Source organism: Rhamphochromis longiceps, linkage group LG2, assembly GCF_057381845.1.
Source record: "Rhamphochromis longiceps isolate RC_006_pf linkage group LG2, R_longiceps_female_GT1.1, whole genome shotgun sequence".
Classification (NCBI taxonomy): Eukaryota; Metazoa; Chordata; class Actinopteri; order Cichliformes; family Cichlidae; genus Rhamphochromis; species Rhamphochromis longiceps.
Window position 1 is genome coordinate 38,384,042 of NC_140558.1, and position 21,960 is coordinate 38,406,001.

At 40.6% G+C, this 21,960-nt stretch overlaps 1 protein-coding gene across 4 annotated transcripts; it reads left to right on the top strand.

Moving 5' to 3' along the window:
• Positions 1-576: 576 nt before the first annotated feature.
• On the top strand, positions 577-21,880 carry mcf2a (MCF.2 cell line derived transforming sequence a). Of its 4 annotated transcripts, XM_085427656.1 has the most exons (30): positions 577-935; positions 6,532-6,600; positions 6,680-6,794; positions 7,175-7,265; positions 9,025-9,144; positions 9,529-9,645; positions 10,000-10,149; positions 10,254-10,369; positions 10,550-10,664; positions 10,771-10,890; positions 11,159-11,350; positions 11,434-11,625; positions 11,799-11,970; positions 13,046-13,122; positions 13,295-13,380; positions 13,525-13,591; positions 13,783-13,898; positions 14,201-14,270; positions 14,374-14,466; positions 14,710-14,802; positions 15,285-15,410; positions 15,528-15,749; positions 17,033-17,125; positions 17,413-17,491; positions 17,755-17,818; positions 19,049-19,149; positions 19,578-19,690; positions 20,098-20,210; positions 20,349-20,452; positions 20,546-21,880. In XM_085427656.1, exons 1-30 carry the CDS (start codon positions 821-823, stop codon positions 20,584-20,586), a joined length of 3,342 nt encoding a protein of 1,113 aa, XP_085283782.1. In that variant the 5' UTR covers positions 577-820; the 3' UTR covers positions 20,587-21,880. The 4 variants fall into 4 exon arrangements, with proteins under 4 accessions (XP_085283782.1, XP_085283756.1, XP_085283766.1 ...); XM_085427630.1 differs by lacking the exons at positions 577-935; positions 20,349-20,452; positions 20,546-21,880 and adding an exon at positions 19,337-19,445 and having other exon boundaries at positions 6,535-6,600; XM_085427640.1 differs by lacking the exons at positions 577-935; positions 6,532-6,600; positions 6,680-6,794; positions 7,175-7,265 and adding an exon at positions 7,726-7,857.
• The last annotated feature ends 80 nt before the right edge of the window (positions 21,881-21,960 follow it).

Consider the following 21,960-nt stretch of genomic DNA (forward strand, 5'->3'; position numbering starts at 1 on the left):
GGAGTTGGGTTGAGAGAGAGAGACTGCAACAGTATGTACACAATGCCACTCTTTCATATTTGTTCTTCGGTTTGAATGTGATTGTTGTGTATTAAAGGCTGTTTCACAAGGGTCAAACTTGTTGGCTGAGGGTGTGGAAGATTTTAATTTTTTATCAATGGCGCTATTCTCCTCAGTTTGTGCATCTATATTATAGTGACACTGGAGAAATAGGCACATGAGCATGATAGCCAAGCAGCCTAACACTTCAGGCTACTGTTAGTCAGTGACATGCTGAAGGCTTGGTGTGTGTGAGAGAGCAGAAAAGTTGGGAGGGAGTTGGCACTATATCGGGTCCGGACTCTTGAGCCCTGCGATGCAGAGCTGACGCATTAATGTTCAGAGAGAGGGAGAGTGCAGAGGGGAGAGGGAGGCAGCAGTGTCCAGATGGAGGAGCTCTGTTTGTTTTGAAGTAGCTGACTGCTGCTGAGAGCAGGGCAGGGTGGAGGGGGAAACCTCGCACTCGCTCGGGGCGACAACGAGACAACATACTAGTGTTTTGTTTGCCTGTGTGGACAGTTCTCCTGTCGTAGCTGTGCTGCTCAGTGTGGAGGCGCTCTATGCAGCTCAAGGTCAGGAACAGCCAGCGGCAGCCTCGGGGAATTGTCCCATCTGGATCTTGGGACCCGCGGAGGGAGGTGGGAAAACTTTCCTTGTTTAAATAAATGGCTATGGAGAGCCATGGGGCTGTGAAGAGGATGTGAGGCCCGGGATACTGTCACTACCTCCCAAAAGTAGCGTCAGTTCTCCTCTGGCTGATCTCGTGTCAGAGACGAAGGGAATGGGCCCAGCCTCACTGCAGGAGGACAGAGAGCTGAGGAAAGAGTCCAAGGAGGAGATGGAGAGCTACCGCTGCCTTCTACAGGCAGGCTCCCAGCTAGAGAGCACTCTGCAGCGTGAGTACACGTGATGCTGACAACCCACTTTAGACTTGTGGTAACCACCAGGCTTTTGAATGTAATCCTCTATCTGCTCTAAAACTAATTCCTTATTATTACATTTCAGATTGGTGCTTTCTGAACAGTGTAGCAGGAGGGTGCATTTGGTTTGATTTACAGTGTTCATTTGTGACTTCTGAGAAACGTGATGGGAGGTAACAGGAGAGCTGCACTCTCTTGGGTTAGGAAATATTATTGATGTGCCATTTCCTGTATCTCTGCCTCAACAGTGAGCTATTGCAGGGATTATGTTGGCTATTTTAGGCCATCACAGATGGATATTCTTCCATAGTAAGGATTTGTAACCTCGATATGCGAGGACTGTGGATTTTGGATCAGTGTAGGGGAGTGCAGGAAGCGAAAAACAAACCATTACTGTCAACTAAATCAAACAGAACACGAATAGATTTCTTATAAATTACATAATGCAGCTTGTAATTTTTCTTGGATGTTGACCCTTAGTTTACTGTTTACAGAATGGTTTACAGTTGTCACCCAATTTTAATTACTACACTTGGTGGAGGAAAGGAAAAGGTTGAACATAATAAAAAAACTAAATACATAGTAATAACATCTCCAAACCCTAATGCTTTTGCCAATCATCATTTTGAAGTTGCCTTACAGAAGTGAACTGAACAAAGAAGGTGATGGAATGAACATATATAGCACCTGCTGTGACCGGAACACCTTTCTCCAGAGGATCCTGAGATTATTTCTGGATTTTGGGAGGCGAGAGTTCTTTGCCTAATTGATGGAACTTTGTCTCCTTATGTCTGCCGTGGGTTGTGGAAATAACAGACAGCATGGAAAAGTTCTGTCTAAGTCAAGCAAAAATGGTTGTCCCCTGGATGACATTTAAACTTTATTCTCTGGGATTGTCATAATCTCCTTATTGTACATTGCTGTACAAAACTAATCATGCATTTATCATTAATGATACATGCTAAAGTGCATTTTTCTTTATTAGGCTTACCCCTAGCATTCCATAAGCAGTTTTGTCTTGCAATCTTCCACCATACTCTTGACACCAAACTTTATAACTGAGAATACAATGATAATAACATTTCTGTTTCTGAAAAATTCTCTCCCATCGACTGTTTAGAAGCTTTTAGTGCTTAAGTATTGACTGACATTTCTGATGGGTCGCTTTAATCTCAGCTGACACTCAAACACCCTTTTATAGGTTCAGCTTCAACTGACACTTGAGCTGCTTTAAGTGCCTCAATTTGGAATGTCTCTCCCACTCAGTTTCATGCAGACATCTATAATTTTATGGCATTTATACCTGCAGAGTCAGAGGCAGCTGTGTTCTAGATACCACAGATTAATAAAATATGAAAGGGAAGCTCATGACTGAACACTACAAAGTAAAATGGCATGTAGCACATCATTAGCAAATATATCCAGTTATATATATTCTTATATTCAGAATAAATACAGTCACAGTATAACAAATTCTAACAAAATCACTGAAAGTATTTGGTGCAGGTCACATATCCTCAAAGTGAATATTAAAAGCACCAGGACTTCCAATCCGAAGCCTTTTTCTGTGATTGTGCAGGTTCTGCAATTCAGACCTTTCTGGTTTAAAACCAATCTAGATTGCTTGTATCCCAGCGGGTAGAATACTTTAATACTTAATTTTCTTCTACCCTTTTCTATCAGAATGCAGTCACCCACCAGTCTAATCCCCTTAGCATTTAAAGCTTCATTTAGCGAAATAACTCATGACCTAAAAGCAGTATGAGGCTAGGCCACTCTGTACTGCGAAGCTGTTTGTATCTTTAAGAGGGGATTTCTTGCTCTGAAAGAGATTACGTGTGTCTACGTTTTGGGACTCTGTAATATCAGACTACAATATCATCCATGAGAATGCACGTTCTGCATTGAATCAGCCTTTTTATATTTTACTAAGAATTGCTGTTCTGTGTAAATAAACTGGGCAATATGAACAGTTTTTTGGACTTTATTATGAAATCACCAGTGGTACATTTCTTTTCTCTACAGAACATTTTAGTAAGTGTTAAATTGAAAGTCACATTTAAAGAGCTTCAGCAGCTTTAGTGCATTGGACTTGACATTTTATCAACATATTAATACTGCTATCTTATATTGAAGGGTGTGCTCTGCAGGCACTCCTCATTTTGTAGAGATTTATTTTCACTCGTGACATTTTCCTCCAGCAATCGTTGTTTAAAAGCATGCGATTCATTATTATAAAAGATTAATAAATGGAAAAGAACAGTGGCGGCGACTGCTTTATATAGAAGTGGTACGAAATCAACACTGATTTCATCTGTTTGGACAATAGAGATAAGCTCCTCTGCCTTCAGCTCAGCAAGCAGACTCAGAGGATTGGTCTGAGTCTAGATCTCTTGACCGGTATCAAATCTCTGCTTCCCAGCACACTGGCAAACATTCCTCCTTCTCTGTGACTAAGAACAGAAGAGCAAACAGAGGTTATTTGACTTTCACCCTAATGTCACCTGGAAAGGTCATGACGCAAGATAAAAGAGAATCAGTGTTTCCTCAGAGGAATAACTTTGGTAAAGTACACAAAGATTTACCTATTTATAAATTTCGTTATAGTTGTTATGGTACACAATGATTAGTGCTTTATATTTTCCACATTTTCCTGAGTGGTGTACAGTGAGGCACAAGGACTGATTGAAGGACCACAGGGCATTTTATTTGGCAGTGTTCTTAAGTGCTTTCAGTCACGAGATAGGCTGGTAATCTTGCAGGGTGAGGGCGAGGGGGCGAGTGCAGTGTTTCCACAAACTGGCACGTTTATTAAACACGCTGCAGTTTGCAGCCCAGGCTACCTCTCATTTGATCAAATAAAGCTGAAGTCTGCAGTGTGTACACTTTTGTACTCTGGACATGTTAGGGTGACAATAAAATTGCTTACATTAAACTTTTTACACATTTGCATGATTTAATCCAATGCATCATGCACTCCTCTACATTCTTCCTGCTCACACAGTTTTATATCCACATATGCTGCATTAACCTGTTGGAAAATGTGCTTTATCATGAATTTACATTATATAAGATCTACTCATTTAAGACCTGTCCTAACCTTCTGAGTGTGTTGTGGCATCAGATAAAGATCATTATATAACTATTGCAGTGTGGCGGTAATTTCATCCTGAATCTACGTGTGCACAGTCCAATCACTGGTCCTGCAGGGGCCTGCTTGGCTTATCTCTTCTCTATTACAGAAACACATCAAATATTCAGCAGGTAGAAGTAGAGCTCATTACTTGCTCCCTGACAGCCTGACGGGCACTGTTACTGCAGTCGACTCATGGAAAATAACACCTTCTTTACTCTTCCTCTGTTTGGTTAGCCTTCTCTAATCTTTTTCTGGATGGATTTTTCTCTCTCGCAGCTTCAATTAATTTTTAATGTCTGTTCATTGTAGATGAGCACACAGTGACCTTTAGTATTGCTTTAACAAATAACCACCTTTTATAATGTGAGTAATATTCCTGGATGCAGTTTTGTCATAATTGGAGTGAAAGCCAGGAAGCTTTATTTGGTGATGCTGCTTATTTCCCCCCATTAAGCTTCACTATAAATGAGATCATCCACTAGATCCACTGGATGTACTGTAACAGAAAAGTGAGCATATGTTAGCAGTCACAACACAACAATGACTCATTGACTGTGTGTTTGCCTCCTGGACATATGGCTGACTAGAACACTAATAACACTGAGCATAAAATATGCAGGCAGACTTAAAAATTCAAATTCAAATTTTATTTGTCACGTACACAGTCATACACAGTACGATATGTAGTGAAATGCTTGGACAACTGCTCGTGACCTAAAGAGAACAAAAAAGGAAAAGGCTATGAATAAGATAGGAAATAAATATGAAAAATTAAAAAGGGTAAATTTAACTAGGAAGGAATAAAATATAAATTAAGGTTAAAAATGAAATAACTGTACAACACAAATTAGAATGAAGGGTAAATTTAACTGGGAAGAATAAGATAAAGATAAATATATAAATTAAAGTTGAAAATAAAATAACTGTACAACAAAATACACAATACACAATATAGAACTATATATATATATATATATATAGAACTATATACCCCAATATCACTTCAGATGCTGTAATTTCACCTCACAGGATGGCTTCAGATGCAGGCTTTACATCTAACCACAGACGCAGCTACTGAAAGTTCATGACCATGGATTGTACATGCTGATGTTTAATAATTCATCAGCAAAATTCCAAGTAGACAGAGGCTGGTCAGGTTTCAGTGAGCCATTCTTTTCTTCCTTGATGTAAAGGTGATTGTGTTATGTTACTGTCTTTATAAACAGCAACTCATAGTTAACTTTTTTTGATGTGATTAGGCCCATAGTTTGTTGGCCTCTGCACACCACCACAGCAGATTTAAAATAAAACAACCCAGATGTGATTGATGTGCAGACTTTCAGCTTGAATTCAAAGAGCTGAACAAAAGTATAGCAGTAACTGTTTAACTGTGACCTTCATTTTCAGAGTAAAAGGTAATTGGAAATTTGACTGACAGTTTTATGGTGAAATGAGACCTATTTTCTTCTTCTTGTTGTTTTTTTTTTTTTAAATGACAATGAAGCAGGAATAATATCTGAACCTTATTCAGCGTGTTGAATTTGTATTTTACAGCTTTACATGGTAATTGTAAATATGAGGCCAAAAAGCCATGAATGCATGATCACAGAATTATTTCCATGTTCAAAATACATGACTACATAAAATCAAACAAAGTCAAGAACACTCTTGATGAGTAAGGAGTATCCTTGTCAAAGTGTACAATCAAGAGGCACCTTCATGGATGAAAATACAAAGCGCTTACAACCAGGTGCAAACCACTTGTTACAGGAAGTTCAGATCAGACTTTGGCACAAAACATCTAAAAAAAGTCTGCAAGTTCATTCAAAAATAGCTTTGAACAGATGATACGGCACACTTTGTCTCACAGTGATGAGAAGAGAAAAGTACGGAGGAGAGAAACAGCTCATGGAAAAAAAAAGTATTCTACACTGACCAAATCAGTCACCTGATCTCAACCCAATAGAACAAGCGTTTCAGTTATTAGAATAAAACACTGAACATAAAAAGACCCACAAACAAGCGGGAGCTGAAGGTGGCTGCAGTAAAGGCTACAAAAGATTTTCAGTATTAAAAACAATCCTTAACCATCCAATCAGGCTGAGCCTCTGAAAATGGGAGACTATGTGTAAAAACGGCTGTAATCCCTTAACAGTTAACATAAAATTTTTGTTTAAAATTAAAAATAAAAGTCTGCACTTCAATCATGGGTTGATTTCCACTGAAAATCCACTGTGGTATTATCCAGGAAAACAAAAAATTATGCAACTAACTTAATTTTAATTTAGATACATACCAAACGGGTGTTCTAAGGATAAAGCACAAAACAAATCCATGCTTTGTTTTGTTGTTTTTGTTTTTTACATTTAAGTGACTACTTGTTTATATTTTTGCACTGCTTTCCTAAAAGCTTGGATTTTTCTGACCTTCTTGCAGAGGTGACTGTGCCTGTGAGCATGAAGGAAGTGGGAGGCTATATAGAGAAACAGGTAGCATACCTGTCAGGTGAGTTTTGTTAATCATTTCCTTACTGTTATGTATCTTGTATCTTTGAAAGATAGTCATTGCTTTTTGTGCTTCCCAGGGGGCCGTGGGGAAGACTCCAGCGTTATCATCACTCTCCCAGAATGCTCAGCTTTCAGTGACATTCCAGAGGAAGCTCTAACCAAAGTTTTTACCTACCTCACTCTCATCCCTCGGTGTGTTCTTGCTCGTTTTTTTATGACTCTCTCACTCACTGCAGTGCACCAAAACCTCAGTTGCTTGTATTCTGAGCACAGCTGAACTGGCCTTTAGCGTTCATCATCTCAGGGTCAAATGCCCTTTCTGGTGTCCTCTAAGCCTCATTCTTTCAAGAGATTAAGGAAGCTTAAATCAGATTATTGGTCTTTCTTTTCCCTCACACATGATTTTGATTGGTATAAACATTTTTAGATAATATGGAATAATATGGATAATATGGAATTACAGTACCAAATATGTGCTTGTTTATGTTTGCTTATTTTGTATCTGTGTGCTCTAAAACAATAAATTCACAATCATTGCACAGACTTATACAAATGCCTATTACTGCTTGCAGAACGAGGCAACCTGGAGTCAAATTTATCATTATTTTAGACCGAAGGCTGGACACTTGGGCATCTATCAAAACGGCGCTTGCCAGGATAGCAGTAAGTTCCGTATATTTTATTTCATAAAAACTGTTTCTAACTTAATCGATGTGCAGAACAAATACATTATTTATCTTCACCTGTAAGCTGCAACGTTGCCCAGAAGCTGCTATTTAATTTAGGAGTTGCTCTCTCTGGTACTGAAACCGTGAACAATACCTGAATAGCACTATTAAAGCAATATTTTTTTCATTATAGTAATTTGTTAATTTTTCTCTTATGTTTTTGCGAGTAGTGCATAGTTTGCAGAAGACCCCGGTCTGGTCTGTATCGAATGTCCCGTCGCATAGGGCTGCAAATCTGTGAGTAAGCAAAAACTGAGTGATGACGCGGGATGCTGAGGAGAGGAAGGGATAAGGAAGACGAGCGGGAGGGGAGACGTTGCAGTGTACTGCCACGCTCTGCTGTCTGAGGCAGCAGCGGGCAGCAGCAGTGCTGCGGCTGTGGGCAGGCATCCGGAGGGAGCTGCATACCTCAGCTTGGCACAGATTTTCAGTGATCGGGCGGGCACTTATACTTTGCCGAGATGGCTTCCAATACCATGGCCGATTGCTTTTACCGGCGACGAATGCCGAAGATCCGGAGGAGCCCGGTAATAAGCCGCTGGTTTGTTTTAATCCATCATGTGAAGAGTTAAGTTGAAGTTACTAGGCGGGCAGGGCGAATGCAGCGGGGGCATCAGCTGTGGGTGCTGGCGAGTGTAGCACTGCGGTGCAGAACGCGCTTTGTGCTTAGTCATGCGGTCGGTTGTGTGTGATACCTGAGCGATCCCCTGTGTAGTTTGACTGATGACTTTTTGTAGTGCATGCATCCTGAGGGTAAGAGGTCGATTCGGGACAAGTAAATGTCCCATGCATATAAAATAAACAAATAAATAACTCTGCTGCAGAGTTGACTCCTGCACCACTCGAAGCTACATAATGTAAACGATGTAAAGTACTTTGCCTATGCCTGAAGATATAAATGGCCTGTATTTATATAGCGCTTTACTTAGTCCCTATGGACCCCAAAGCGCTTTACACTACATTCAGTCATCCACCCATTCACACACACTGGTGATGGCAGCTACATGGTAGCCACAGCTGCCCTGACAGAGGCGAGGCTGCCGGGCACTGGCGCCACCGGGCCCTCTGACCACCACCAGTAGGCAACGGGTGAAGTGTCTTGCCTAAGGACACGACGACCGAGACTGTCGGAGCCGGGGGCTCGAACCGGCAACCTTCTGAAGACGAACTGCCAACTGCCCCCAAAATAGGCATTTATTTTATTTGCTTGCCCTTTAGGTTCGAATGCAATACGCCTTAGTTACTTGTGGTTTTCAGCACATCTTCAGTTAGACTTGACTAGAATGCTGGTGAAATGCAGCCCTTATATTTGAGGTAAAATGTAGATCCCGAGCAGAAATTCCTACACGCAATGACCTCAGATAACCTGATGATGAAATCCAGAGGCCTGTAAATAGCAGTCTTCACTGACTGAACCTTGAATTCATCAGTCTGACAGTAATTGCTTGAGTGGCACACTCTAGCGATTACTGATTAACATTCACCCCTTTCTCTCCTTCTTCCTCTGCTTATAAAGCATACGTTCGTTTTTATGTTGATGCTGGAAAAAAGCTCATATATTTGTTTTTGTCCAACATAGTGAGGTTAGCTACAAAAGTTTAGATTTATACTGAGTCCTCCTAAATATGCCTCGTCATCAATCATACACTAACCCCTGTTTTTTATTTTATTGTATTTTTTTTATCCACATCAAGGCTTCCTTTCCTGGGAACCTCCACCTGGTCTTGGTGCTCCGACCTACCAGCTTCTTCCACCGTACTGTTACTGATATAGGCTTCCGCTTCAGCCAGGAGGACTTCATGCTCAAAATGCCAGTAAGGCAGCTCCTCCTCAGTTACCAAACATGTGTCCCATCAAAACGAGGTACACCTCATTCTTATTACAACCTTGAGCTCCATAAGTCACATGTTTTTTGGTGAACACCACCAAGAACCGAGAACTGATTTCAGTATGAACTTTTGACCTAATTATTATTAAATAATTATAGCAACCTCTTATGCATGCCAAATGGTTCTAATAATCCCATTAGCCAGAAAGCTACAGACCACACAGACGTGTCAGTAGTTGATCATACCATCTTCAGTATGGCAGACGTATTTGGACATTTTCTCATCTACAAAAACAACCTGTGATATCTTTTAAAACAAGAGTTATAAAGTGAGCATCTGTCAGGTCTCAGTTTCTGTCTGTACCTTTAGGTGGTGATGCTGAGTTCTGTCACAGACCTGCTGCGCTACATTGATGAGAACCAGCTGACGTCAGAGTTTGGAGGCACTCTGGACTACTGTCACAGTGACTGGATTGTTTTGCGGACGGTGAGCTCCAGATTCAAAAGCACAGTCCAGTCAAACAATAAAAATCTATCGTTCTACATTCCCTCTATGACAGAGCTGACATTTTTACAGATATTCAATATACATTCTGTCATCTTCCAAAGTATTCTTGAGTTTTCAAACCTCTCCAGAGTGACATCAGCATGCTCTTAATGTGGCTGTGCTGTCTTGCTTCTTTGCATATGTCACATCAGGGCCCTTTTTTACTGTTAAAACTCTATTAAGAACAGTGAGTCAAAGATTCTTCTTTTTTCCTACTCAAATGAATACTACAGTGTAATTAATTGTCTATGCACTCATATTGCTTTGTTTTTGCGTTTGCATTTCTCAATACAGGCCATTGAAAGTTTCGCTGTAACAGTCAAAGACATTGCACAGATGCTACAGGGCTTTGGTACTGAGCTGGCAGAGACGGAGCTGCCTGAAGAGGCGAAAGCCATAGAGTATCTCCTCGAGTTGCACACGGACAAGTACAGAAAACTGAAAGTAAGTACAGAAAACTGATGTTTTCCATTGAGATACGTTTAGTAATATCAAAACTTTGACATTAATCTAGTGTTATGTGCTACAATCTTTTCCTCCTTTGGAAGGATGCAATCAGGTCGGTGTCAAAGGAGGGTCGTCATCTTCTCTCCAGCCTGGAGACCACTGCGAAGGAGGATGACTCCCAGTGGGACGTGAAGCTGGACTGGGAGACTGTGCAAAGGTAAATTATCTTCAAGCAACAGTTTTTGTCTTGTAGCTGTTTTAAAAAAGTATATTTCAAAGTAAAATTGTAATCTACACCGTCCTTCTTCTAGCCAAAGTGTAAAACTAATGCTTACTGAGCAGTAGCTTTAATAGGAGAAGCAAATGAGATCAAAGGGAATGCACTTCGTGTTTTTAGGCTTCTCGCCCAGCTCAGAGACATGGAGTCTGCCTTTGACGGCTTTTTTGAGAAGCATCATCTAAAGCTCCATCAGTATCTCCAGTTGCTCAGATATGAGCAAAGCTTTCAGGAGGTAAGGTTGTCATCTACCTGTCTGTCTATGTTTGTGTTTTTGTGACTAATGCCTCTGGAATCTAACAGAGGTCTGCTTTATAGTTAGTCTTTTCTTTTCTGTTTAGATGGAGTTATGTCTAGAGCATCTCACAGCTCAGGAGAGGGAACTATGCATATCTGCGAACAGTCTGGCTGAAACAGAACAGGCCCTCAAAAGGCTGAACAATCTAGAGTCCAATGCACAGGTCAGTGTTTCTCCAACATTAATTAAAATTAAGCTTTTTTTTTTTGCTCTGCTACTATTTAAATTAAAATGAGGTAATTTTAGTGTGTATTTACAGCACCAAATTCTAACTCAAATTTCCTTTAAATAACTAAACTGTATAATATGTCCGGAGGTACTATATTTTTGCATATACCTGTATATGTGTATAGTGTTGCCAGAATCTTTCAGTTTTTATAGTACGTCCAATAAAACTGACTCCTTCCTTGGTGTGATTCCCTGTTGATCAGGAGGTGACAGCTCGGGCCCAGATAATCATCCTTCATGGACACCAGCTATCAGCTGGTCACCACTATGCCATGGCTCTCATCATGCAACGCTGCAATGAGCTTCGTCACTACTGTGATACACTCACTGCTGCTCTCAAGTCCAAACACACTCGTCTTCTGCAAACACACCAGATGCTGCTTTGTCTTGGGCAGGTATTTAGAGATACACATTTATATACGAACATGCAAGCACACTCATATCTCTTGTATGATACGCATGCGCCCTTTGTCTTCAGGCCCAGACTTGGTGTGATGATGCGGCATATCTACTGGCCAATCAGCTAGTAGATAAGTTTCAGTCTAAGGAGGGGGCCCAGGCTGCTCTGAGGGACATTGAGAAGCTCTTGGAAGGGGCTCCGTCTATGCTGAGCTCAGGACTTGACATTGTAACCGCTGAATATGAGGCTGTTATTACACCTCATTTTCAAGTAAGCTAACCGACCCTAATATGTGAAAACAATGTTACAAAACCAAACGTATAATGAGAGAAATTCCGACCTAATTCAAGCAGTCGCATTATTGGATTGTTACATTAAAATGAAAACTCCTTTGCCTTACATCTCTTCTCTCTCCCTCTCCCTTTCTTTTTGGCTCTCTGTAGGCCCAGATTGGGAAAATGTTTGAGAAGCACGCAGCAGTACAGCAGATGATCCAGAATCGACAGGCTTGTCTAAGGAAGCTGGCTGATAAACACGTACGACCGGTCCAACTGGTGGCCCCCAGGCCTGAAAACACACCACGATCCAAGTCTCCGCTCTTCTCTCCAAAACATGGTACAGCACAGGCGCACAGATACAAACCAGCTTACTTCAAAAGAAGAATCGTTATTGAAATAGAGAATTTGTCACCCCGTTTATGAACACAAATGATGACTTTTTTTCTTTTTTTTTCTCACACTGGATGAAGTATCACTTGTCCTCAATTAAATGCCCAGATTTGCAGCGTATGGTATAAGCTCACACTGTTGGCTCTCCTTCTTGTTTCTTTCTTTTAGGCACCATGATTCATTGAACACATGACATGTAACATTATCAGATACATTCACTGTCTAGCAACTAGGTTTTCCTTAATGGCCGTCAGGTTTAGCACACCCCCGTTACAAATGAGCTAGAGCAGGGGTCGCAGGTATAATCGGTCCACTGGGAAATGCCTGACTAAGCTATTAGTCATGTTGGTTGCTATACAACCATATGTGGTTCATATACATTGAAGAACTTTTCTTCTCCTGCTATGTCTCACGGGAGGCTGCACAAAGCTAACATTATGCAGCATATCCAACTGACATAGTATGTGTTATCTGGTGTCTGTGTTTGTGTTTTTTAAGAATGTGCAACTGTAAAAAGATTATTCTCCATTCATGTCTTTAATGTTTTTTTCTGCATAGCAGGAAACCATACTAATGAGAGAAAGAGCGGCAGTGGTTATGAGCCCCTTAGAGGCTTCTTAGATACTCGGTACACCTTTATCTCTGTATGAAAAGAGATAAATGAAAAAGAGGGTTAGATCTGATCTGATTCATTTTATCTGGTTCAAATATATATTTCGTCCTCACACATGCGTATACCCACATAACTGATGATAACGCTCAGCTGAGCTTCGACTGTTGTGGAGGGATTCAGCTGGGATCACAAATACACTCACAGGCCTGCTTTAAACCTGTACATGCTGCTTTGGTATCACACCTTTACAGAAAACAACTTATCATAATGCAAATTATGATTATAAATCTGTGGATCACAAATCACTTGTGTATTATTTAGTGTTGATGCTTTAATTAGTCATCTCTTCGGTAATAAACTGTTTTTGAATCCCACTCTTGATGAGTTGTTGCTGATCTTGCTTTCATAGGTGATGGATTGAAGTTCACATTCGATCTTTCTCTGCCTGGGAAAAGAGCATCGAGAAAGGTCCCCAACTCTCGAAAAGTACGTAACAAATAAAAGTTGTGCTTATTTACTTCCATTTTCACGCCATCTCCAAACTTCGTCATTTCATTACGTAACTTTTCTTATTTGGCCCAATAAATTGTTAAGTGCATTAAAATTTTGTCTAAACCCAAATGGAAGAGTCAGTGCTGTCCATCTGTGGTGTGTTCAGATAGAGGTGATGCACGACTACCAGGAGAGCCGGAGCTGTGTGTCGTACAGTCTGGATGGAGACGACAGCCCAGATCTCTTGAAGCGGTGAGGAGGAAGCATCCGTCCACCCATCTGTCTGTCATCAGTACTGCTCTTGATGCTGTTTACTTAGCTATTCTCTTTGTTCAGTGCTAATGATGTCCTCTATCTCTTTCTACTTTTGCATGCTTGTATATGTTTGTGTCACAGTCATGTAATGAGGGAACTCATAGAAACTGAAAGAATCTATGTGGAAGAGCTGCTGTCAGTGTTACTGGTAAGAAATCATAGTTTCTTTTAATTTAAAGTAAATATGAGATTCTCCTTGTTAAATACTACTAAATGTGTGCACTGTATGTTTACGATCGTTTGAATTCAGATTGAGTCAAATGATTCTTTGTGATTAATAAGTAATGCTGTTTTCATAAACCATATATTTCTTCTGTCATGTTCCTCTAAATAATGCAGGGTTACAGGGCTGAAATGGACAACCCAGCTCTGTCGGGGGTCCTGCCCCCAATACTTCGCAGTAAGAGAGACATTCTCTTTGGAAACATGCCAGAGATTTACAATTTTCACAGCAGGTGAATGATTAAGGACTCATATCCCATTTAGACTTGATAAAACATGAAAAAATAAAGACAAATAATAATGATTAATGAGATCTAGACATATATTTGTTCAATTTACAAGTCAAATATGCTGGGACACAATAATTCTGTTGTAAAAGGCTGTTTTTAACTATAGTGCTTACTGCAGTGTGAGCTGCGAGCTCATGTTTCAGTTATTGTATAAAGGGTAATTTGTAGAATGGTTGTTCTTAGACCGCTTTCTTTGGCTTTTGACATCTATTTTTTTGATCTTTTGGACTTTTATGGGAATTCAGAGTTTTCCTTCAGGACCTGGAAGGATGCCTGGAGGCTCCTGAAGCTGTGGGAGCGTGTTTTCTGGAGCGGGTGAGATGATGGGGTTTTTGCAGCTTCTTTTTTATATGTTGATCATTTGTACATAATTTACAGACATATTTTAAGACATGTTCCTTTTTTCCTGTCCCTTCAGAAAGAAAGCTTCCAAATGTACGAAAGCTACTGTCAGAATAAACTACGCTCAGAGGCACTGTGGAGACAATTCTCAGATTGCGGCTTCTTTTTGGTTAGTTGACTTTACATCAAGAAATTCTTAAACTGTTTTGACACAATGTAAAAGATTACTTTAAGTGCCCACTTCATTTATTAGTTCACACAAGCATACAACATAGACCACTGCCGTTTGAAACAATTTTAATACCACCAGTTCAGAATAAATGTGTTTTAAATTGTAGTAAGAATTGAAATGCTATGATGTGTCACTGGCAACATTGCACTGATTGATGTTTTTTTTATCTTCCTTTTGAAGGAGTGTCAAAAAAAGCTGGAGCACAAACTGGGCCTGGATTCCTATCTGTTGAAACCTATCCAGCGCCTCACAAAATACCAGCTGCTGCTGAAGGTTAGAAAGCTAAACCATATTATGCAAATGTATAGAAAGTCAATATATGATTCAAATGTATTTAGAAGTCAATCTGCATGTGAGGTGGGATACTTTTATTTCCACAACACTGGCCTTAAATATGTTCTTCAGATGGTCCAGCACACTTGCTTTATACAAGCTCACACAGAGCTGTCATGTGGGATTATTTTAAATGTGCACTTCATATATCCTAGCATGCAAATACAGCAAACAGCATCTTAAATGCACTCATTATAATTAATAAAAAGATATCATTGAAAATACCTGCTGTAGCAAATGTGCCAATTTGCTGGCGTTCGTTAACTCTTAGTACAGAATCTGCTGAATAGGCTCAGGTCCAACAACACTTACAGTCTTTACCATCCAAATGCACAGCTTTGTGCCATGTTTGTGTGTAAGTTTGCATGCATTTTCTTTTGTGTGTGTATTTACCTACATGTGCTGTGTTTCTGTATTTTCAGGAGCTGATAAAATATAGCACAGACTGTGAGGGCACCTCTGAACTCCAGGGGGCACTAGCAGCCATGCTGGACCTTCTCAAATCAGTCAATGACTCCATGCACCAGATTGCAATCACAGGATATGAGGTGAAGTACATTTTGACTGATAAGAGTGACAATCTATGAATTGCTACATTATAAATAGCCAAAATATATTTGCAACAAAGGTTTATGCATACATCCCCTCCCCTCTACTATACACAGGGTGATATTTGTGAGCTGGGCCGTGTGCTGATGCAGGGATCCTTCAGTGTGTGGATCAGCCATAAAAAGGGCCCCACTCGCATGAAGGAGATGGCTCGTTTCAAGCCAATGCAGCGGCACCTCTTCTTGTACGAGAGAGCTCTACTTTTATGCAAGCGAAGGGAGGAGCATGGAGATGGCTGTGACAAGACCCCTTCATACAGCTTCAAGCATTGTCTCAAGGTTTGTCTAATTTTAAGCAATGCAGTAGTTTTCTGGAAGAGTGGCCACTTCTTTTTAAGGAAAATCAGTGCTTTCTTATGGTTTGATGAGTAGAAATTAGAACATTTTGGTTCACCGCAGGGGTCATGAGAAAATTTCAAATTTCAATTAATCTGACAACACAACAGTTTTCCAGAGCTCTAACCTTCAGTGTGTGGATGCCATAGTGAACTGTGTTAACATACAGTTATTTCCTTGACTGAGTCATGCCTGTTTTTAACACAGGGCCTAAAGATCGCACACATCTTATATTGATTTTTGGCCTTATCTGGATCTCAGGAGAGATTTTTCCAGATTCCCTGAACCTTTCAATGGTATTATGAACTGTAGATGATCAGATATTCAAACTTTTTATGATTTTAAATGAAATGAAAACTTGTTCCATGATTTGTAGATTCAGGTTTTACAGTATGGTGAATATTTGCATTCCTTTACTGCTGAAAACCTCTGCTTCTCTAAGATGCACTTTTTTTAATCACCAGTCATGATGCTGACCAGTTGCCATGGAACTTGTTTAGTTATTTCAGCTGTTTATTTTTGTTGTTTTTACAGACTTTGGCTGTCCTCTCCCAACTTTTTTGTGACACTTTACTGCCATCAAATTCAAAATAAGATAGTATTGTCTTAAAATGGTATGTTTTCTTAGTTTAAACATTTGTTATGTTTAAATATGTATGCACTATAGTGTCCACAACATGCAATACATGGTGTACAGAAGGCAAAATTTATATGAGTTTATAGATTTGTAAATTACAATTGAGGAATTCCAGAAATCTAAGGATGAAAATAGAAGAAAATAATTTGAAACAAAGCCAACCTATAGTTTAAAAAAATCACAATACTTTGGATACAAATGGTCTGTCCATGACATCTAATCTGTTCTTTTGTTTTAATAAAAAGTGATGAAATAGATCTGAAGATGCTGAGTTAATACTACTGTCTTTATCGTGAGCTCCTAGCACATGTGCTGCTCACACAACATGTGTGTGTTCCTGTAACACTTCTTTTATTGTGTGTAGATTTGTTGAAGTTGTCACAGTTGGTGTCACACTAACAGCTGCAGCTCTTGATTTATTATTGAGGGTGTGGGAAGGAAGAAGTCACACAGCGGAGGTGTGCGTGTGACCGCAAATGCTTGTGTTGCGACGGGACAGATGTGTTAACATGATGTAACACTGATGTATGATGTGCTGTTTGCCCTGCCAGTCCCAGCTTCGGTGTAAACAGTGTATGTCTCTTGGCAGATGACTGCTGTGGGGATCACAGAAAATGTCAAGGGAGATGTGAAGAAGTTTGAGATCTGGTACAGTGGCAGGGAGGAAGTGTATGTGGTTCAGGTAAGGCAGCATTTTTAAAAACATTTAAATTAAAGCTGTAATGCAAAATCTGTTGGTTTTGCTCGTATTCATTCCCAGTTAGCAAGATATATATGGTTTGGGGATGTTATTCAAACAAAAAAAAAGATATATTATTATTTATTTAAAATATCTATTTAAAGTCATCATATTGTTGCACATATTAATTACAAATAAAGAAGAAATGGTAACGTAGCTGGAGAAAAACATGTTCAGATTTTTTAAAATCCAAATGACTCTTCTTGTTTATTGTTTGTGTTTTTCTTCAGGCTCCTACAGTGGAGGTGAAGATGGCCTGGCTCAATGAGCTCCGTAGAATCCTGACTAACCAGCAGAAGATGCTTAGAGGTCTGAGAGCAACTTAAGTTAATATGGGAAAAAGAATTCTCAGCATAAAGGTTCCCTTTAACCGTCAGAGCTTTGAACTGACTCTCACAGCACTCAGAGAGCAAGAGTTCAGATTCAAAGTTCCACAGTTGGTGGGTTAGCCTTTATGCTCAGTTTCTTCACCCTGCGCTTTTCTTAAAAGAAAGAAATTGAGTTAATAGTCAACTTACAGACTTGGCTCATCTCTCCTTATATGTCTATAATATAGTACCTTTTCCTCACAGATGAAGCATATCAACACGGCCACATCGTTGACCATATGCCACTTTCTCCACCACTCTCTGAGAGGTCAGTGCCTACAGCTGACTATAGACGGTTATTTACACTGTTGTAAGTGCATGACTGTAGGCTGTAGTTGCACAAACACACAAACCTATGCAAAACACGCCCATATGTAGTCAGTGCTAAAACATTTGCATTTGCTGAGTTTTCACATGTGATAGAGCTTGAGTGAATGAGACATTTCACACGGCCCTGGTAGGAGGCTGTGTGTGGCGGTGTATGAAAATGGGCACATGCCCGACTGTGTTCACCGCTGTCTAGTTGCCTATCCCCACTCCTCCCGTCCCCTACCTGCAGGGGCATGCGGCCGTCCAGAGGGGTTCCCAGGGGCTGTCTGCCGGGGCTGGACTTTGTATCGCTGTCAGCTGACGTGTTTCTGTGCCTGCGGTCCCGGAGCCCCCGTCCCCGAAGCCCCCGGCAACGCCCCCGGCCACGTCCCTGCCACTACCCACAGCGCCACTGACCTGCTGTTAACGCTCAGTGGTAAACAGCTTGGCCCAGCCTGGCTTGATTCACCCTGGCATGACCCATGTGGCCCGCCTTAAGGATTAAAAACCCTGGGCTGCTGTGTTTGCAAACTGATCGCCAGCTACACCCACTTTTATAAGCCTCATTCCAGTCCATAATTGATCCCCAAATACTCCTGCCAGCGTCTCAGCAGTTCCATCATAGCTTTCTAATACAGTTTCTAACACAATCTTATTTCTTGCACCTCAGATTTTCTATTTTGCATGTAATTGTAAGGACAAACAGAAGAAGAGTTTAAGTTTCATTCCATTTTTTAATTTCTTCATGACAGCCGCTTCTTGAGATGGGCCTCGTTTTTTGAGATCTGATCAAGCATCCGGGAAATTTGCTTTGCTGAAAACTTCTTATTCAGCATCCAATAATAAAGTTGTTAAATCTCTACATTTGGATCTTAATAAATCGAGACCAGATCTTTCCTTGTGCCAGTGGTCTGTAAGTACTACTTCCCACCCTTTACAAAGAGGCTTGCAAATGGCTGCTGTGCTCTGTGTTGTATGGCTGGTGCCTAAGAGGCCATTGGTGTATGAGAAACAACAGGAAAGAGTTGTTCTTAACAGACTCACCTGGGGCAGCATTTACACTTCCCATGTGTTATTACTGTAGAAGTCATAGTCTGACCCCAGTGCATGGTTGAGGATAATGCCTGTCCTGAGTGTTTCTGACTCTGTGCACTATTTGGTCTCATGTTGTTTTGTGTTATTTTCCCAGCAAACAGCAGAGGGCATCAGTGAGTTCAGAGGAGACAGAGTCTGGGAGGAGCAGTCCAGACCCCCAGCCCCACTCCCCGAAACACCAGCACAACCATAGGAGTGAGTAAAATTTCATCGCTGCGCATTTATGTTATAATCAAGTAGATACTTAGTAACTAAATCACAAAAAAAAATAAAATAAAGGGAATCTTGCAAACTATACCTGCATTGCACACTGTTGTGCCGCTGTTGCTGATTTTCTTCAAAATCGTAAACTAATATAGATATTTGACTTTTCCCCCCTCAGCAGTTCAGGTGTACTTTGATCTGAAGAAACAAGTACATCGAGGATTACAAGGGAAAAAGGTCCATCTACTGAGATTAGCTTTTGATTCCACCTTCTTATTAATTTCCCAGTAAGTGACAAAGGGGTCATTGTGATGTCGACATAGTTACTAAGTATCTACGTGGTGCCTTTTAAGATGTGGTATTTGGAAGAATGTGCTTGCTGATGCCTTTAACAGAAAAAAGTCATGTATGTGCCCCAGGCTGGCCAGGAGCTCCTCACTCCGTAGACATCTGCGAGGGTCTGGAGGAGTGGCCTGGAGGTCGCGACCCCTTCCATCCATCTGACACAGAGGAGGAGGTTTTGGTGCAACTGGTGAGACCAAATGCAACTACAGATACTGTATAAACTAAAATTCTCCCAGCTTTTTTTGTAACCTCTATTATCTAGTTAAATGCCAAAAAAGGAAAGTTGTCTTATCTCTCTTTGAAATTTCCCCACACATATTATGAAACATTTCCCATATTGCTTTTGCCTGTAAGTCATCTTTTACTGCAAAATACCCAACCATACTTATTGTACTTTTTAAGACTATTACTGTTACTTTTTCAGATAATTTTGAACCTTTTTTAAAATCTATTTTGGGGCTGTTGTGCCTGTTATTAATCGCTCTCTTTAATATTTTCTTCTTCATCGTGCCTTTTTTATGCCACACTTTGTAACACCTGCTTTCAGAAGCGACGTATAAATAAATCTGCTTGACAGTTTTCCTTCTCTGTTAGTCTCCAGGCAGATACAGGGTTTTGGCTGACTGTCTCCAAAATGGACCAGACAGCATCATCATCAAACGTGGAGACGTCATCCAACTACAATGTGAAGACAACAGGGGGCGCTGGTGAGTTTTCAGCCACTTTCAGCAAACCCTGTCAATGGGGCTTAGTGATCAGCCGAACTACCAGCGTGTGAATGGATACAGTTATTTTCCTTCCCTCCTGTAAACACTTTCCTCACAATTCTTCATCCTGGTGGAAAGGCTGGTGAAAAATGTGACTCTGCAACAAGAGGGCTTCTTACCAGCTGCCACCCTGCAGCTGATTATAGGAGGCAGCAGGCACGAAAACTCCTCCAGACTAGGGGGTAAAGACGAGACCTAGACTTCCATCTCACAATAATATTGAGTATTTCTTAACTCTGATTCTCTTCTCTAAAAGTCTGTGTATTTTCTCGTAGACCCAGGAAACCTGAAGGTGAGAAAGCTCAGCTCCCCATAGAGAAGAAAGCACATATTGTGATAATATTTACCTTTGGGTGAGAATGAACAGACAGAAAGCAGACTGAGCCATAGCTGTCTCATAACTGATCCTCCCATGCCGTCTTCTTTCATCAACGTTCAGTCATTAAAAAGACAAACATGGAAATCTACACAACAGTTTTTTTTCTATGGCTTTGACTGACAATCTCCTAAACCAGAGTTTTCTGACAGTGAAGGTGTGGAGAGGTACCAGCACAAAGACACTGGAGCTGATGAAACCACTACGGACAATCAACAAGCTACCCCCGGATCTTGTTTGGTCTTCCTCTTTTCTCATTAGTGATAAATATCTCTTCCCTCTGGCGCTCACTTTGCAACACATGCAATCGGGATGCGAGTTTGCTGCTTAAACAATGGGTCATTTCACAGTCTGTGGACTCTTCAATCCTAATACTTGAGGTTAAAGTAACTTTATGGGTTTGTGTGTGTGTGTGAGCTCCTGTCTCAGTATGTGATGAATGGATGCTAACCCAGGATTTGCCTAAAAACCTTTCTTAAAACATATACATGCCACCGCATGCGGTGTCATTTTTAACATTTACTGTTTCTCGGCGTTTCATCTCGTCATTGCATTTTTCTTACATTTTGCTCCTTAAGGCGTCCTCTTCTGTACAGTACGGGAGTTACAATGCCAAATTGTGCCATGCCATAATGCCTTTTTTATTCTTGCTCTTGTAGAGTCTTTTGTATACTGTTTGCAAAATCAAATACTCTGTCCTTGCTTTAAACTGACCTCACAAACATTCAATGGGCACTTTAATATGGTGGAAGAATGATGGAAACTAAAAATCCACCTATTGTTTACCGAATGTGTTCATTGCTCGCTGCTTTACCTCTCTTACTGTGCATTTCCTTGTGTTCTAGATGCTATTGTCTTTGTTTATTCTTCTGTGATGTATGATGAATGTATGAGGGAGGCAGGGAAGACACATGCCTCCTGCATGCAGGAAGCGGTTGACGTGTCAAAGATGGTAATGTAAGGCACAGGCAAATATGATGAAGATTGATGGCAATGTATTCCTCTGTGTGTGCCATAGACAAGTGGGAGGCACATGCCACAGAGCCCTCAAACACTGTCATTTTCATCATGATCTTTTGGGAGCTGTCTTGTCAAATGCAGCAAAGGAAGAAATCCTGAAGCAGAATGAGAGAGAATGATATGCTGCGTGTACTCGGCCATCACAGAGGCAAATTGTTTCTTCGCCAGCATTACAGCTCAGTTAATCTTGGGTTCCTCTTTAAAATGGATCATACAGCCAACATGAAATATACCCTCTGTATTGAACACTTAATTAAATATTGATTGCAGACTTATATGAATTTACCACATCAA

Excerpts from the sequence above, each read along its gene's own strand:
- mcf2a (XM_085427656.1), top strand. The coding sequence starts at position 821 with ATGGGCCCAGCCTCACTGCAGGAGGACAGAGAGCTGAGGAAAGAGTCC. Across the intron at positions 6,601-6,679 it reads ACAGGTAGCATACCTGTCAG|GGGGCCGTGGGGAAGACTCC; the intron begins GTGAGTTTTGTT and ends TGTGCTTCCCAG. Across the intron at positions 20,211-20,348 it reads GAAGACAACAGGGGGCGCTG|GCTGGTGAAAAATGTGACTC; the intron begins GTGAGTTTTCAG and ends CCTGGTGGAAAG.